At 46.6% G+C, this 19470-nt stretch overlaps 1 protein-coding gene across 2 annotated transcripts in view; it reads right to left on the reverse strand.

The window, feature by feature from the left end:
• LOC138491837 (anosmin-1-like) overlaps positions 1–19470 on the reverse strand; it is a 550452-nt gene that overhangs the window by 118668 nt on the left and 412314 nt on the right. For both annotated transcript variants that reach the window (XM_069618627.1, XM_069618628.1), the window contains exon 8: positions 19272–19407. In XM_069618627.1, the coding sequence (XP_069474728.1) occupies positions 19272–19407 (136 nt within the window). The remainder of the gene's footprint in view (positions 1–19271; positions 19408–19470) is intronic.

Genomic DNA, 19470 nt, shown 5'->3' on the forward strand with positions numbered 1-19470 from the left:
AACAACTTTAACTTAATAAAGGTCGCACTTGGGCAGGAGTCGAGCAGCTAGACCCAAAAAGGCATGTTTATAGCGATAGAATGATTGCACCACAACACTGCCACCTGTAGGGCAAATGGCACTTGCAGAGCTCTCTTTGGTGAACAAACAGTTATGCAGAAACCATTATAAATGGCTTACACCTAATTGAGAAATAGAAAACAACACAGACATTTACACATAGCCCACTACATAAATGCAGCAATGAGGCAGGCAACTAATCTTGCATACGCCCCTTTGCCTATATAATAGAATTATATAGGAACTAATGAATTGGTATAGCTGCCCACACTCATGTTACACTGCCTGGATGTATTAGCAGAATAGGGACACTTTTATGTCAGTTTACACTACACAAACACATTTACATTTGTGCCAATATGAATGAGCAAAGTTTGTCAGCAGCAAGTTCCCAACACATAAAATCAAAACGCAAACAAGATGGACTCATGAGAATCAGGAAGGCCATCCAAGCAGCAAGTAGCCTTTCCAACCAAGCAAAGTTGCAAAAATGAACTGATAATACACTGCTCTTAATGGTAAAAACAGTATTCTGGAGCCAAACCGCTTATGTCACCTGGGACGGAACTTGGATGTTATTACTTTGTGCCACACTGTCACAACTCAAAATGGTGATTGGTCAAGAGATCTGTGCTTACTGACTCCACATGTAGTCCTCCTGGAACAGCCAATAGAAGACCTAGTTTGGACTTTTACATGTATCACCACTCACCACCCAATCATGGAGCGCGAGAATGAAGGCGACTTCATTAGAAATGAGCTAACCTGCATGGACATCACTATTACCACATGTTGAGAATAGGCCAATGAAAATGTGCAATGTATGGAATCATGTATACCACAACTCCTGCCAGTGATGTAGAATTTTTAAACTAAGTGTTGCTTTTTGCTTTCTGTAGCCACAATATAATCATGCACTCTCTACTGCAATTTGAATGCCGTTGGATATTTCCCTGCCTAGGCAGTTATTGCAATGCATATTTGTTTTTCCTGTATCTTATGCATTGCAATTTTGAGTTTTTGGATTATTTTATTGGTATCAGAAGGGACTTGCCATTCAGTCCTCTTGTGCTAGCATCATGACACCTAATACACATGTTGTGTAGCATGCAGCAGACTACACCTTCTCGGCACTGTACATTAGCCCCCGCCCCCACACACGTGCTCAGTGAAGGCACCAGAGCCATGCCTTCAGGAGTCCCAAAGTCCCTCTCAATGTATCCATATGTCTTGACATGTGCCTCATTGCATTGATGTCCCTGTTACCTTAGTTTTTTTTAGATGGATGTCATTATCCAGAGCAGCATTGGGTACCCTGAGTCTTATGGATATGTACTATGGTAGGTATATAGCGAGGGGGAGGGGGTACATATCCACCAACCAGAGAATTCATAGGGGTGGAGGCCTTGTTAGTCCCTGACTTCCTGTCACCAGAGATGCCCTACTCCAGTCGTGGCCTTTCCTTCGACTTCAAATACGATGCAGTCCATTGCATAGAATGATTCTGACGCAACTATACTACTGAGATGCACAAGAAAGCTCAGGACTGGGGCATGGTGTCCCTGCTGACATGGAGCCATTTGGTAACCCTAGTGTTGCTGTGGCGCATTATGGAGTTGAGGTGGTGAGGGTGATTGTGTGTAGATGGAGAGATATGTGGTATAGGCAGGTGAGAAAGGGGGTTTATGGATGCATGGTATATGACGGGGTGGCAAGTGAGTTACCCAGGAGCCACGTTTGTTGGAATGCGTATATCTCTAAAACTCTCGGCAGTGTGGTATTGCGCAATACCATGTCACAATGGGTTGCCCTGGGGAACTGGGTACAGCAGTGTGTGATGTTCAGGTTGGCTTCACATTCATATGTACACTGACGGTGTCCTGCTACTTCTGGTTCCTGGAGTGGTGACTGCTGCTTTTACATAAAATCACATGACCTTATTCCAAAGGACATTTACTCTGGGTTTCCTTTGTATAGAAATACTTTATTTGGTACATCTGTGATTGTGCACTTAACAGTGTTCTTGTACCCCATCATTACTTGTGCCCTTGATAGTATAACAATAAAACCCGATCCGGCAGGCCGGATCATGTGGTAATGGTCTGGGGCCCACGTTTGAGGCCCTAGCAGAGCGAGGGCCTTAACGATGAGCCCTGGTGCTTTTACAACCCAATCCAGCCCACCAGATCAGGTTTTATTGCTATTAGCACCTAGGGGTTTCAATCCGAAAACTAAGGATGCTGACAGCAGTGCACTTTGCTTGAATGAACGGGTTGGGATGCGCTCGCGGCGTCCCGCTCATTCAAACAAAATACTTTCCTAAAATGGCCACCATGGAGATGGAAGGTGTGGCTCCATCTGGAGCCTCTCTTCCAATTGCATGGTGGCAGGGGATGCAGAACGCCGCCAAAGGAAGAAGGTAAGTGGGTTAGAGGGGTGGAGAGAGAAGGGAGCAAAGACCGGAGAGAAGGAGTTGGTGGGGGGAGACGGGGCATGTGTGACCCGGAGTGAGCAGCCTTCAGGTTGCTCAGAACGCAGGCTTGGATTGTGGGATCCATACCGCAATCTGAGCAACCTGATTGGCTGGCTCCCCACATCGGATGCTAATATTGCTTGCACCCCAACACATGTTTTGCCAATAGCACGGATTCCTCAAAGGGATTTTTCTCCAAGCTTCTCTGTATTAGTGCAGTATTTAGGCGGCTTTGTGTTTCATCCGCCCCACAGTAGGTCTTTCAGAATGTAATTACATTGGATGATTTATCTTGGATAAGGAAGATTTCTTTCTGTGGTGCTGCTCCCCTGCATGAGGGGACCACTGGCACATGTGTACAGTCCTGGGCACCAATGCAATTGGGGAATCCGGCAAATTGATAGAATCCAGCCTTCCATGCAATTTACTGACAGTGCGTGGAAATGAGCCAGTTGCCCAGATCCGTCGAGCAGATTCCATTTGCAGAGGTGTGGGATCTGTGGATGTCGGCTGCACTTTCTGCGTCACCTTCTCAGCCAATCCTGCAGAGAATGATCAGTCGCTGGTCTGTTAGACTCCAGGGTGATGAACCTGGGGAGGTGGGGCTGCCGCCTCCTCCTCCTAAGTGTGGCCTTCATCCCTCGAATAGCATCGGGAGCTCCTGCACATGTTGGCTCAGGACTCCCGTTTCCAGAACTGTGGCCTGTGAGATGCTCCTCCCTCCCGTGCGCCTTTGGTGGTGATGTGCAGGCCATGTGCTGCACCTATGTCTGTTCATAGCGTGTGTTGCGCAGGTTGTGTCGATTATCCTCCGGCTGGCCTAAACCATGCGCTTGTAGACATTTTCCTGTGCAGCAATCGTGTTATGTGGTATGATAGTTACAAGGGAGCACAGGAATGTGCTTAGTTAGCTTGATCTCCTATGTGGCACATGCTGTTTGCTGGCTCTGCTGCCAGTTTGCAGCCCCATGATTCCAGGTTGCGGCCTACCTGTCATTACCACCTGCTGCTTTGGGCTGGATGGAAACTTTAGGGAAATATTTTTGATAAATTCTAGCAGGATTCTGAGGCTGTAAAAGGGCGGTATTTACCACTGGTGGTATTTCAGGGATACTGTCATATTGGTAGTATTTTGAGAATACTCGCAGCTACCAGTGTATTTTGCTGGCAGATTTTTTTCAGCCATATGGGTGCTGTAATGGGCTGTCAATGAATGCTTCCAAAGTTAGTGTTACTTGCAAGGTGTATAAGTCTCCCCTCCCTGACATCAAAGCGTTACAATGTTAATCATTGTTCTACTCACTTATTAAATCTAGATGCAGTCATGTCCATCGATGACCCGGTCGGTGAGCTAATGCAGGCGACATTAAGGCCAGAGACGTCATTTAGACGCCTGAGGTCTCCCTTGCTACCCCTGTGGTCTCCATTGCTACCCCTAAAACTACATTACATTGAGGCTCCTGAGCTGTGCCAGCAGCATGTGGCTCTTTGTTATTGAAGTGGCTGGTTTTATGATAGCTATAGCCATTAAGATAGCTCAGTGTGTTGAGCGCCCACCGCTGCAATGTGTGTGTGATCTGTAGGTTGCAGTTTCGACTCCTGGCAAGGTCAACTCAGCCTTTCATCCCGCTGAGGTTGATAAATGAGTACCAACACAGGTTGGGTGATACTGTAGGTATATTTGTTCTATATGAAGCACTTAAGCGTAAGTGCTATCTAATAACACATCATTATCATTTGGCCTCGTACATCTGTTTGCATTCACAGTAATTTGGTAATAGGGGCCTATGCACGCTGATATTAATGATACATATGGTTATCCATTTTTGTATGAATGTGTATCACTTTAAAGTGATATCGTAACCATATTTTTCATAGTGTAGTTAGAAACAATGCTATGTGATGCCACTCCTGTTTGGTCAAGGGGTGAAAGGTCATGTTCCATCGCTTCCTGTGATATTACTTTGGGATGGGGTCAAATGACATCACTTCCTGTGATATCATCAGAGCTCAAGGGTCGTGTGATGTCACTTCCGCTACCCCTGGCATTTTGGTGAAATGACGTCCCTGATTAAGGCTACTCCAGTGCATGGCTCTCTGCTGCATGCTTGACAGGAACTCTTCTGCTGCATTTGCCCCTGAATAAAAAAGTGACTGCTGCACTGGAGCAGAGGCAGCTCTCTTACCAGGTTATGAGTAAGTAGCACACCCAATGCTGCCGAGGCTGCTTCTGAAAAGGAGAGGTCTTGCTTCCAGAATACTGTACACTTGGCCAGGTAGTTTAAGTTTAATGGGCCAAAATGTAGTGAGAACGTAATAGTTGGATTGTTTTTCACGCGTTTGCAAACCTGGTGATGACCACTGCGCTTCCCTTGAAATGCTGTAGCTTGTGTCCGCGAGATCCTGCCAGGGTATATCTATTTCAGGTGTGATATATTGGGTGTCCCGACTGCATATTTCTCCATGCGTTTACAGCTGTGCACTGGCAGCCAGTGTAACTCTTCCAGTGTGGCACAAACAGGGCATATTGGTCTCAAATAAGTATGACTCCTGCAACCTTTTTCATACACAACGTAGTTGGCGCATGCATGGTCTTAATAAGCAGCCAGGTATCGATTGCATTGACATGGTCTAGACCAGGGGTCTGCACCCTTTGGGTCGCCATGTGTTTTGGACATCAACTATTTTATTTATTTTATTTTTTACAGCGCGCAAAAAAGCCCATGGGCATCACGGCCCTGTTACTTGCAGGGAGCTTAATTACAGGGAGGTACAATTTAAATAAGGGAGTTACAATATACATGTTTTACATTTTATATAATTTACATTGGTAACAGATTAATGCAGTCAGCTAGTTGCAGATACATTTGCAGGTTGATAGGGAGAGGTTTTGACTAAGAAATGTAATAAGTGTTCTTACTCACCTGTTCATTGGGACCCCCTCTTCCAAAAAGTAATGCTGTTGGCTTCACTTTACTATTTCTTTTAGGATATAAATGTATAGGTTCCCCAACTGGGTCTTGCTTCCCCTAACTTGCTAAGTCTGCCTTGGGTTCTACTTATCTTGGATATCTGTGTGCAATTCTTTTAAGTGTCTTGTGGGTTTTACTAGCCTTGGTCTGCCTCTTGCCATCCTAAAATAAGAGAGTTACTGCTTACCTTAGTCTGTGTTCCACTGACCTGAAAAGCAACTGTAATAGTTTATTACAACATCAGGTTTTACACACCTGGGTTAACGGAGCGTTATCCTGAATTTAGTCAAAGGTTTATACTGTACCATAAATTTGTGTTTCACTGTTCAGAAATGTACCCCGATAACAGGGTTGGTTTACTAAGTGATTCCTTAACCGAGTGTCACTGCATGACTAACAGGGTCTACTACTTGTTGTCTAACTACCATGAATAGGGGAGTACTATTCTAAATGTGTATGATTAGGCCTGCCTAGAAATACTGTTAGTTTTCTGAACAAGGTTTATGCTTTGGTCTGTGTACCTTAAGCATTGTGTTTTTATATTGTGTTTATGACTATGTTGAAGTACTTACCCCCAAGAATTACCTTGGACTTCTTGCATTTATAATAAACCTTTATTTTAATATAGGTTGTATTTCTTGTATTTATAATAAAACTTAGTTTTTTATAATACTTCAGTGCTTCTGTTGAACCATTTGTGGTGGATGGAGGAAGGCGAGTTCCAGCAACGATCACCATTTGCAGACGACAACAGGAGTCGTTCCAGTCACAGTAAAAAGAGCAACCCTAGGACAGGCTCCCTTGAAGATAGGAAGCTGGAATTCATGGAGAAGGCGATTTGTGGCATAAGCCGACGAACACCAAAGTTCCAGACTCCATTGCAGAACGGCAAGACGACTGGAGAGCCAGCTCACGAGAGAGCTGGTCAGTTCAACGAGCAGTCCAGACAAACTTCCAAAGGCCCCAAAGGGTGGAATCCTCGAGAAGGCGCTATGGCTAGCTGGCCCCCCTCCCACTATTCCAAGGCCTGAAGCACCATTCAAGTTCTTCAAAGATCAGGCAGCGGCGCAGGGCTTCAGTGGAATTGGGCCACTTCAGGAGTTGTCTTTGGGTCATCAACTGTGTAATCTTCGAGGAATTTTATATCCCCAACGCAGATCTGAAGACTAACTGCAGAATTCCACCCCTTATCCAAAATCCAAACAAAGCAAGTACAAGCCCACGTTTGTGAGGGGCGGATTTCCATTTTTGAGGAGGAAAAGCGTAGAAAATGTTATCAGAATGAGAGGACTTGTGCTTCATCCACTACTGCTTGATCTGTTAATCAGTCTGAGACTTTGGGCTTTATGGACATGCCTGGGTTAGAAGCCATAGACACTGGTCATAGGAGAAGGAGCGGCTCTTGGTACAAATGAGCACATACTTTCTACCACCACAAACTCTATCGTTAAAGATGGCATTGAAGTTAGAAATGCTCGTGAGTCCAGGAGGGTGGGAGCAACTCTTCCATAATGCAAGAGCTGACTTAAACATTGTATAGACTTTGATGTAGCAGTTAACACGCCTGCATGACATGAAAGGTGTATTAGAAGAGTGCATGTTCACCCCCATGTTGGCGATGTTGCCAGATAACAGATGTTTATTGTTACCCAACTTAATGGTACACATTTTATCGACCTCTAAAAGATGACGGGCTGAGTGGAACTGGCAGGATTTGAACATGAGCATGTGGTCAAACACAGGTCCCTGTAGGGGATGCATTAGTCCACTGAGCCACAGACTTGGCTTGAAAGCAAGCAATATTCTCAACTATGATTTACGCACAAGCATAGACTTTGTTGTAGCGGCTCACACGCCTTCGTGTAAGCAGTATGCTAAAACTTTTTTGCGCACATGCATACACTTTGTCGTAGCATCTAACATGTCTGCATGCAAGCAACATGCGCAACTATGATTTGTGCCCAAGCATAGACTCTGCTGTAGCAGCTCGCACACCTGCATGCAAGCAATATACACCAGGCTAATAAAAGTAGTTTAATAAATGCATAGTGTGTGTCCTTATTTATTTTTGTTGTGTATGTGTGGGGATCATACCATCTAGCCTACCATAAGGCTGGATGGAATGTTGTACGAAAAAAAAAGAAAGGAACAATAGAATAGAACTCCCCTTCCTAGTAATGGGCTGGGCAGGGGAGAGAAAAGAATCCAGGAGGATTTAAAAAAGAAAACACAGTTGTAAAAATACAGTTGGAGAAGTGAGAAGAAAAGAAGAAAGACTTTCCTGGGCAGGGTCGTTGCCTTGAGCAATCCTCCAGGGCCTAAATCCAGTTAATGGCGCCAGGTGGCATGTGAGGAGTCTCTCAAGAAGAGGAATCCAAGGGGGGTGAGCTGCTGATGTCAGGGGCAACTCGGCCAAACCGCTGCTGTGGCACCTGTTAGCCCTATCAGGGGCCAGACTGGATGGGCCCAGCAGTTTTATAGGCCCAGGCAGAATGCCTGGGACGAAGAAAGAGCAGCCCAGCTCAGGCTGCGTGTGGGGGGGCCCAATCCAGGCTACCCAGCCGTGCCCCACATTGGGGCCAGCGAGGCGGGCCCTTCAATGAAGTCCACCCAGGCTGCGTTTGCTAGGCACCGCATGGGAGATGAAATGAGGAGAGCAAAGAACCGCCCAGGTTGGCATCATCGGCCAACAAAAGTGAAAAGGAGATGGAGGAGAAAGTCTTGGGCTGCTCTGCATTGAGCAGCCCGGGCGAAGAAAGTCCCAGACCGCCCAGCAGAGCAGCCTGGGTGAAGAGCCCATCCCGCCCCTGCATCTAACGATGCACTGCTTAGGGTGGGCCTGAGGAGGCAGTTATGGCGAGTTTGTAACGGGGCGATGCGCGGAGCACGCCCGATAAATTGAAGAGCCAGAGAGGCTCATAGTAACGTGAAAAGTATTGTCATTGCATTGCACCTTTCTCCCAAAACCGCGGATTGTCGCAATCCTCGACTTGAGGTCAGGTAAAGGCAAGAACAATGTATCAAGGGAAGTGCAGGGGTGGCACGCCCCTACAGTACCTGTGTAAGACCCTACAGGGAAAAGATATGTAAATATAGCATACAATGGTCCAAAAGCACTGAAGGAAAGTTAACTAAACCATGGCCACTTTATGGAAGTTTCTCCAAAGACCTTCAGCAATTACTACTGACACACATAGAGGGTGCCTATAAAGGGAAGAAGTTAGCAAAGCGCATGGTTATTTTCGGATTGTGGCACACGCTCCAGGAGGGCGATGGGGATGCAGCGAGGCATCAGTGGATGCTGAGCCAGCAGGAGGTGAAGGAGCCCCTTCACTCTCCCCACACATCTCTCTAAGTGTAGCATCCAATGACACAGATGATGAGCAAGGGATGTACCCAATACGGGAGCTAAGGGCAGCAGAGTGGTATTCAAATCCGACATATAAGCCACAACCATATACCAAGGAGGAGGGTCAGAGGGGCCCAGGGCAGCCTGCTACTGAATGAGAGGCAAGCAGCGAGGCGCAGAAGAGCGCGAAGGAGGGTTCTCGGGAGCATAGCCACGAAAGAGTGGCTAGGAGGACAGGTACTCCTGAAGCTGGAAGGGAAAACAGAATGGGCAGCTAAGGCAATGGAAGGTCTGAAGGGATGCAGCGAAGCATCAGACTGAGCTGAGATAATCGTGGAGACAGATAGGAGGGAGAGGGAACGAGAGGAGAAACTAGAAAGTGAGGACAGGGAAATTAGAAGAGAAGTTGGAGAGAGAAGATAGGGAACGATGGAAGGCAGAAGAGAATGAACAGATGCAGAGCGAAAGAGACTAGAGGATTGAAAGGGATCGCAGGGAGAGGAAAAGAGAAGAATGGCAGCAGTGGGACAGAAAGAGAAGGGAAGTGGGAGAGATTGAGAGGTGGAGAGAAGCAGCAGAGCAGGAAAAACACAAGTTGGTTGAGCAGGAACAGAGGAAGTTACAGGTGGACAGACTGGCAATGGAACGTGCGCGCAGGGAGGACAAGCGAGCAATAAGGGCGGTAAAGACACAAGGGGCAGAGGCAGTGACAGACTTGAGAAGGACAGATGAGCAGAACCAGATAGCACAAGCTCACAAGGCAGGAGCACAACAGAACGAGACAAAGAAGGCCTAAGAGCTTGGGGAGGAGGAAGCAGATATGACTTAAGGGATATTGACCTCAGTATGAAACCTAACACGGACTTGACATCTAGGAGACTGAGTTTCGCAGATGATTATTGCAGTAACATGGGCTCAGGGTCTGTCAGTGAAGACAGGAACAGTGGGGACAAGCGGGGGGAGCAATATCGATCACAGTTAACGGGGACAGGGACAGACAAGCGGATGTCATGGGAGCACAGGATTCACACAGAAGGAGCAGTAGGGGGCAGTGCAGATGAGCAGGCACGGCTGACGGACAACTTGCACACCCTACATGACGCCACTACAGATGTCATAGACTTAGAGACCTTCCAGGAAAAAGGAAGGGAGAAACAGCCATAGCTTTCTCAAGGGGAAGGTTAACAAGGAAGTACGATGACAGTGTCTGGGTACCCATATTAGAACCAATAGATGTGTATGCAGGCATCGAGGGAGAGGAGAGACAGGCGAAACTGACTAGAAGCCTGCATGGGGAGGGGGGGTTCACACAGATGCCCTTATTGGAGAGGGAGGGGTGCAACCCCAGTATATACCATGGAAACACGCTGACAAGGAGAATGTGAAATGTAGACTGCCCTCATCAAACGTGGGTGCTGGGAAGTGGATTTATGAAATGAAGAGAATGACGGTGGGAAACAGGTTAGAAGTGGGGGATGTAAAGGGACTCCTCAATGACGCTGATGATGATGTATGGAAAAGGGCGGGGTTCCCTAGAGTGACAACCCAAAACACGACGCACAATGGGTCGCCGTTTTCAAACTGCAGAGCTACTGTATGGCACGCATTAAGGACACAATACCCAGACACCTCAGACATTAGGGCAATTACGTCCCGGAAAATGAGGGAAGACAAAGACCGCTTGCAGTATATCCAGGAGATTCAAGAGCTTTGGCGCCTTGAAACTCAAGAACCGTGGGATAAAACAGTAGCAATATTCAGTCATATACTATGCCAGGGGCTGCCAGAGCCCATTCAGAAACACTTAAGGAAGTTGGTAGGCATGGCAGCAAAAGGTTGGCCAGAAATACAGCTCACGATAGTTTACCATTGTAGGCTATGGCAGGTGAAGCTTAAGAAAAAGGCGGACAGGAAGGTAGATGAAGTGAAACCAGTACAGAAAAAACTATCGAAGTACGCGATGGGGGGGCGGTACTAACCAGCCCCGCCACACAGCAGCAGCCGCAACAGTTCACACCACGCATAGGAGGAGGATTCATGGGGCGAGGTAACACACAGCAAGGGGTTCGACGAAGGGGGGTCAACCAAGAGTGCATGGGTTCGGACCACAGACACATCACAATCAAGGGGCTTTCCAGCAGGGTTTCAGGGATATGGGCAGCAGGTGCAGCAGGGCTCTGGGGATTTTTCATAGAGTTTTCAACGGGAAGGGAGGGAGCCACCACAGTGTTGGACATGTGGGCAACTAGGACATATTTTGAGAATGTGTAGGAATAGGGGGATACAGCAGACCTGCAGAGTACAGGACCAGCAGCCATAGCAAGGGGACCAGGGCAACTACTATACACCCGACAAACAGCAGCAATGACAGATACAGGACACACACCAGCAGATTACACAAACACAATTACATGTAGCACAAATGCAATCCCCAGTGCCACAGTATTTGCCAGCACTGCTGGCCTGCAAGAACACACAGCAATTAGCACAGATACAGAGAAATGACGCAGCAGCACTTGTGGACTTTATGTCAACAGTTCCCGTTAGACAACTGGGAGGGGTTACCATAGTATGGAACAATCCCTTTACAGGGAATGGGATGTCTTTATACCCTCAATAGGACAGCCCACAGATGAACTTGATGTGTCCCATCCTATCGATCACACACAACCCTGCGGAGGAACCACGCATAGGGTTGGCGATAGGTGACAAAACGATTTATTTTCTTGTTGACACAGGGGCGACTAGGTCCTGCATTAGGGAAGGAGCATTTAAATTGTCAGGCAATGCCATGAATACTCAAGGATTCTCTGGGGCTCGGGAAGTGGTTCCTTTCACAGACAATATCTCACTTTCTATAGGAGCACACAATCTGTCTCTGCCTTTACTTTACTCTCGACAGACACCTGTAAATATACTAGGACGAGATATTATGAGAAGACTGAACATGGCTATTTCATTCACAGACAGGGGAATACTGTGCTCCACACCAGGAATACACACGCTCAATATAAGAGAGATTGTTCAACCTTATTGTGTATGCAGAGTACAGAGGGGGGTGCCAGTGGATGAGGAGATGTTTCAATATGGGACTGACATTGATACTGCATGGCTTCCAGGCATTGCAGGGAAAATGTGGTGGGTTCCAAACAAGTACCTATTCAGGCCTGAGATACCATTGGACGAGGAAGAGGGAACAATAATGACTATAGAAATAGAGGCAGTTTTTGCGAGAAAAGACTGCATAGCGGTATGTTGGATGGATAACACAGGATGAACATGGAGAGCAGTGGCAGAGGTGCAGGTTGACCATTCAGAGAAGAGAGGTTAATAATAATTTCACATTTATATAGCGCTACGAACCCTAAGGTATCTGAGCACTGTTTATTATTACCCACGGTGTGTGGTGCTCGTTTATCGACCTCGGAAGGATGAAAGGCTGAATTTGGCCATGCTGGGATTCAAACCTGCGTTAGCAAACTCTGCACGAATGTCAAAGCAAGCGCTCTACTTGCTGTGCCACTTGACTGGCTAGAGACAGATATGGTGTTTGGGATGAATGTGACATACTGTCTAAGAATACACTACAGGGAGGTACCACAAAGGATGGCAATGGTACTAGAAGCGCCACCCCCATTCAGTGAAGAAGATCTGCCCAAGGTGCCCAACTCCCTATGGACAGCAAGTCCCTATGATGTGGGGCTCTTGAAGAGCATAGGGGGAGTGAAGATAAAGCTGAAACCAGGAGCAATTGTACCAGGGGTGAAACAGTACCCCGCTCACCAAAGAGGCAGATAAGGGCATTTATGAGACAATCACAGCAGTGATAAAGAGGGGCATTCTGGTACCATCAGAATCCCCATGTAACACTGCAGTGTACCCAGTGAGAAAGGCAAAGGGGGGGATCTCATGGCATTTTATACAGGATTTAAGGCCCTTTAACCACATTTTAGAAGCAGAGTATCCTCTGGTTGCAAATCCAGCAACAATCCTATGCAGCATTCCAGTGGAAGCTGCCTGTTCAATGGTCATTGACTTGAAGAATGCATTCTTCTCAGTACCACTATACCCAGACTCACAGGACTTGATTTCCTTTATGTATAGAAACCGAAAGTGGACACATACAAGACTTCCTCAAGGGTACTGCGAGTCACCATCTATCTTTAACAGAGTGATACAGATGGACATGTGCAACATACAGATGGAAAGCACAGTTTTACATTACATAGATGACATTTTGATTTGTAGCCAGACAGACAATCAGTGTAGGAAGGACTCAGTGCATATGTTGACAGTGTTAGCTGGCAAGGGCTACAAGGTGGACAAGGGCAAACTAGAGTACAGTCAGAAGGAAGTGTACATTGGACAGACAGTCTCCGGAAATGGCCGATAGATTACCCCAGAAAGGGCCGAAACAATACGCAAGACAGCCAAGCCCATGACAGTGAGAGAAATGCAACAGTTCTTAGGGTTGTGCAACTACTGCAGAGCATGGGTCTTTGACTACAGCACATACACAAGGCCTCTATTGGGCGCTCTGAAGGAAGCACAGAAGGGACACAAAACACTGACATGGATCACAGAGATGAGCGATGCATTTCTCATGCTGAAAGAAGAGATATGCACAGCACCAGTGTTAGGGATCCCAGACTACAAGAAGAAATTGTTTCTATTCTCTCACACTGATGGTGTGGTGATGAAAGAAGTACTGATGCAAAAGACAAGCTTGGGACACAAACCCATAGCATACTACAGTGGGAAGTCTGACCCAGTAATGAGAGGGCATTATCAGTGCGAACAAGCTTTGGCAGCTGTCACCTTCGCAGTGGAAAGGTCAGCAGCAATAACCATGGGGTGCACCACCTCTCTTTACGTGGAGCACGCCCTCTATGCGATACTGCAGTAGCCAAAGAGCACATTGACGACACAAAGAGCATCAGGGTATGAAGTGATACTCTCAAATTCTTCACTGAAGATAGTGAGATGCAACCCAGCAATTGTCCGAACAGATGTTCTACAAGAATGAGACTATGCACACGACTGCACAGAAAACATACAGGAATTCAGAGACACTTGTAAGGTAGATGAAGATGCACTTGAGGGGGGAGACGTGTTGTACATTGATGGGTCTTCAACCATTGACCAGACAGATGGGGCCAGGCAATCAGGATCTGCAGTGGTGCGGTTGAAGGAAGATAGGATGATTGAGGTAGTGGCAAGTGCGCGATTACCATCTTATTACTCAGCACAAGCAGCAGAACTAGTGGCCATAATACTAGCATTGGAGCACAGTAGAGACAAGGAAGTGACAGTGTACTCTGACTTCGCTTATGTGATGTCAACAGTATGCTCAGGACTGGCATGATGGATCAGGAGGATTCAGGAGAGCAGATGGGACACCAGTACATCATGCACTTCTATTGGGCAAACCGATCAAAGTAGTTGGTTATCCAGCACGTGTAGTCATAGTGAAATGCCAAACACACACTAGAGGGAAGATCCTATCTCAAGGGGGAACGAATCAGCAGACTTTGGAGAAAAATGTGCAGCATATTTTGGATAGCTATTAGCCATAGCGGCAGCACCAAATGTTTGAGAGGGTGTCAGGGATATGGTACTGAAAGAAGGGTACAATGTACTGCCAGAAACACAGATTATGGAATTGCAGGGAGCTGCACCCAGGGAAGAGAAAGAGTTGTGGACCAAAAGGGGATGTACAGTATCTCCAACAGATGCCCTATGGCGGCAGAATAACACAGGGAAAGAGTTAATTCCACTACCATTATTTAACACTGCTCTGACACAATTGCCTCATCCAACACACACAGGGAAATAGGTAATTGCTGCCCACTTTGGAGAAACAAGGTTCTGTCTTAACTTGGGGGAACACGTGGCTGAATTTGTAAGCAATTGTTTTATATGTAAGCAGTTTACAGCAGGACATACATTGAGAGTTGTGAGACAAGCCATACCTCGACCAGTTGGCCCATTCCAGCATTTACATGTCAACTATGTTGACATGATCCAAGTGTGTTAAGGATACCGCTACATGATAGTGGTGGTATGCCCATTCTCCAGGTGGATTGAGGTAGGCTCCTGCTCACATGCCCACACCCTCAGAGTGCCCACATTCTTGGTCAGGGTAGTGTTTCCAAGATGGGGCGTGTGTGAGGGCCTGCGGTCTGACAATGGCCCTCACTTCGCCAATGAGATGTTCCAGCACATCACCACATTGCTGGGCATTCAACACAAGTTTGCCTGTGCGTCCCACCCTCAAGCAAATGGAGTATGTGAAGGCCTCAACGGCCTCCTGAATGAAGCCATAGCCAAAACACAGCAGAGCACAAAGAAGAATTGGCTGCACTGCTTACCTCTCGCTTTGTTTGCACTGCGCAATGAACCTGAGTCTGACCACTATTTAACGCCCCATGAGGTGGTGACAGGGTGGTGCATGCATCTCCCACTGGCTCCTCCCACTAGAGCACTGAAAGACTATGAGAATAGTGCAGATGTGTTAGGACAAGAGATGCATGAATACATTCCTTCCTTGATTGCTATTGCCTCCTATCTCTCGCCAGATACAGCGACACCGGGGGCAGGGAGGGCCAAAAGACAGCGGAGAGAGCAACTGCGACAACACACCAAAAGACCCCAAACTGAAAAATCCAGTGAATGTAGGGGATATCATGTTACTAAGGAATTTACTTCCGACACTGGAAAGCACCAAGGTTTACAGGTCCTCACATTGTAGAAAAAGTGGCAGCCCGTGCTGTCAAACTCGAGGGGAAGTCCGTCTGGAACCACCTATCAGATATAAAGCCCCACAAAGCAGCAGCCTCACCTGGCAACAAGTTCAACAGGGCCAACCTTAAGCAGCTAGGAGAGCTACAAGCGGATTCTGAACTTACACTGCTGAGTGGAGGACACCCAATGGTTACTCGCTCATAGGCAGGAGAGTAAGGGACTGGACTGCTCATCAACTTAGAGTAAGGGTACACTGTCTGTCTGTTATTTTATTCTCTACACACCTTCAATGAGTAAGCCATTATAACTGTTGATGATTGTTCATGCTGCCCACCATCTAGATATTTTCTGAAACCAATTTGTCCACACTGTAAAAAGACCCTGTAGGTTCCTAGGTTCCGAGCACGATCGCCCGGTGTATAATATCTCGCCTTCCTAGATTATTTGGCCTAAACGTACCCACTTGCTTGAGCATGGCAATCCTCCTATTCTCGCCACACTGAGAGACCCATCAGTAAGGGCAGTGTGGGAAGAAGTGTTTGTCTTCGCCATAATTGATTATTTGGTCTGTGGGGCTTAAAACGTTACTTACAATACTAAAGCAATAATGCATTTCTTCGTGCATTTCATGTGGGCAGCTATAGCTCTAGGGGATCAGCAGCACAGGTAAAAATGAGTGAAATAATAAAGAACATCATCCTCGCGTTGGTAATAACTATTCCTAGTGGAATTGTTGTGTTTATATTTTGGAGTATTTCCTTCGGTGCTAGCGCTACTGCTGTATCCTCTACTAACATTCCCCCAACCCAAGCAGGTGCAATGACCATGTCAGGTGGACAGTTGAGCATTGCTGATACGGTAAGGAGAGGTAAGCGCAGTGTTGACACAGACATGAAAGGGGTAGACATGTATCTCACTGACACTGCTCAAGTATCTAACAACATGTGGTTCAAACACATGACAAAACTAGGTAAGGAAACTACCGGGGAGAGTACTTATGTCTGCTCACTAATCCCTATGCCATGAATGCCTCCAGAACGTTCGAAGCAACTGAAATACCAGCAGCCAGAGCACAATGCTTGATGTATCTCTCGATGGTGAAAACTCGAGGAAGGTTACAAGGGAAAACAGCGACACTGAGATGGAGGTCCCGACCAATGATGCTATTTGAAGAAAGTTACATAAAGACATTAGACATGATGAACAATTATTGGCAGTTAGATAAAGCTATAAAGTACATAACAGATGGTCCAGAGAAGGGAGAAACTAAGACTATAAAACTGAAAGAGTTGTAAGGTTGGTGGCACTACAGAATAGATACGTTCAGGATCTGCTCACAGCCATGGAAGGAGTTTGCGCAACAATTGGGATTTCCTGTTGCACAGTCATACCGACCAACAACGAAGACCACGGTACCCTGTCAGAAGCTGTATTTCAGCTATCTCAGATGCATGCCAAAATGGAAGAAGAAGCAAAGGGGACTGTAAAGGACCTGAGCTCAATAGCATACATATGGTCATGGATGCTGTCATGGCTGTCAGATGGACCAAAGGTGATAATGGGAGCACTAGTACTGGCAGCAGCGTCAGTATGCAGGATAAAAATATGTCTCACCAAGTGTAAGAAGACGGCAGAGGAAGCTATCGGGATGCAGGTCCTGATGGGTGTAAACATAGGAGGAGCAAAGGACAAGATTGTGGCATAAAGAAACAAGATGAGAGAGAGAATAGCGACCTGTGAGCTGCCCCCACTTGGAGCGATGAAGTTGGACAACCCATTCGATGCAAAGTATTATGAAGAATACTTCATAATATGAATGTAGAAATCGCATCATAAGGTGTAGGAACATTACAGCAGGTCTCAAATCACTGAACAAGAGACAAGCAGAGCTGTTCCAGGCTGCACAGGGAGCAGATGTGTGAGAGAAGGCCCAGAGCCAAGTACATGAGATATGAAGACATTCCAATCCCCAGACGACTAAGGAACCAGCTGCAGAGAAATTTAATAAATCCTCATAATTCTGAGCTTTAGAGCTCAATTTTGTGGTTCATTACCATGTGATGAAGCTGAAGCAGACAATGGACAGTGATACGTGGTGGGAAGGAAGAGCCAATCCCAGGCAGCCAGATGCAGGCTGCAACAAGTGTGCAACCAAATGTGAAACAAGTGTTGTGATGAGCGGGACATGGTCTCATAGGCAAAGGCGGTGCACACAAGTTTCAATACAGACACATAATCATTCACCCCTTTCTGGTCGCAGGCCTGGGGACATCAGCTCTAGCCAATCACAGTTTAGCACTCTAGGGGTGGGTAGCAACGGGCGAGAACCAATGGTAAGCCACCCTGCAACAATGTATTACGTTAGATTTTGGGGAAGGGACAGCCCATGAGCCAGTAGAATAACATGTATATGTACCCCTATAGGTTATAGTGTTCTCGCTGGCCAATCCCACATAGCAATAGGTTTTTGGAGAAAAGCCCAAGTGATGATTGAGTAGTGACGTGTTCTTAGGACAAAACTGGCCTGCGTGCCATTTACTGTGTGACATGCTAGAATTTTCCTGAGGTCTTATATCGATCCCTGTTGGTTTTGGCTGTAATAAACCGCAGTTTGAACTTGCCATTGACTGAGTCCTCTGTGTATATGGGGAGGGATTTGGGCTCTCCAAGTCTGCGGACTTCCAGCATCGCTCTGGCATACCTAGGAGTCTGTCCCAATAAAATGTTACGGGGCCAGTGCAATTTTGCAGTGAATTAGCACTAGTCCAAAAATTGCCCTAGTGCAAAAAAACGGATTCTTTCAATGCATTTTTACACCAGGGCAATGCTTGCCCTGCTGCTATTCGAGAATGGTATTTGTTCTAGTTCAAACTTTGCCCTGGTGCAAATATGCATTGAAAGAATATGCTTTTATACTCGTGTCACGTTTAGACGTGTGTGAATACCATGCACGTGTCCTGTAATATGTGCAGTTAGGCAGATTGAAACATACTTGCAGGGGGCTGCCTTCATATACATAAAAAGCATGCGTGTGATCCCCAAGGTCTTACATTCTGGGATGGCTCAACCTCCTAACACCCAAGCCCATGATCAACCTGTGTGTGGTGCTATGTGCATGCATCATGTACCATTTGTCTCGTGAAATCAGGAGCCCTCCTGCACCGAGGAAACCTTTGAGCATGGTAGGGGGCAATGTGACACACAACTTCTAGAGCTTCTGGTGGACCCGCTGCGTGTCAATTTATTCTTGTCCCGCGCTAAAACAGCTTAAGTAGACTAAACATTTTTACATCATGCATCGTGTTTTTGTAGTGCTGCTGACATTTTAATCAATTTCATGGAGGGTTCAGGTCATGCCAGGAGATTGACAGGCTCTTAATGGGACTGCAAATAACTTACCGAGGCTTGTGATGTTTGCACAGATGATGACATTTTTCTTTCAGCCCCTTGCTTTAAAAGCTAGATAGTTTTAAAGCCTGGCTTCTGGGTGTTGAGCACCATGAAGTCGTGGAAGTTGCAGACAGATTCCACGCAATTTAACATGACATGACATCTGACATAAAGGCTCTGCATCAAGGCAAACATCTAAAGGTTTGTTCTTCAACATAAACGATGGTCAATGACAAAGAGCGCGGCCACTGGTAGCGATAATAGTAATAGAAACAAGTCTTACTCAGTAGAGGCGCGTTCACGTGAAGCAGGGATTTCGGACTCTTCAGGCGCTTCTGGCCCCAGTAAGATATCGCCTGCACCTGCACCAGGTACTCTGTGTTTGGATGGAGTCCGTCCAGCTGTATTTCAGGTTTCATCTGTGCAAAACAACAACATCAACTTACACATCTGTAAACATCTGGCAACACGGATCTCCCACT

This window comes from Ambystoma mexicanum, chromosome 10 (genome assembly GCF_040938575.1).
Source record: "Ambystoma mexicanum isolate Mex_15411 chromosome 10, UKY_AmexF1_1, whole genome shotgun sequence".
NCBI lineage: Eukaryota > Metazoa > Chordata > Amphibia > Caudata > Ambystomatidae > Ambystoma > Ambystoma mexicanum.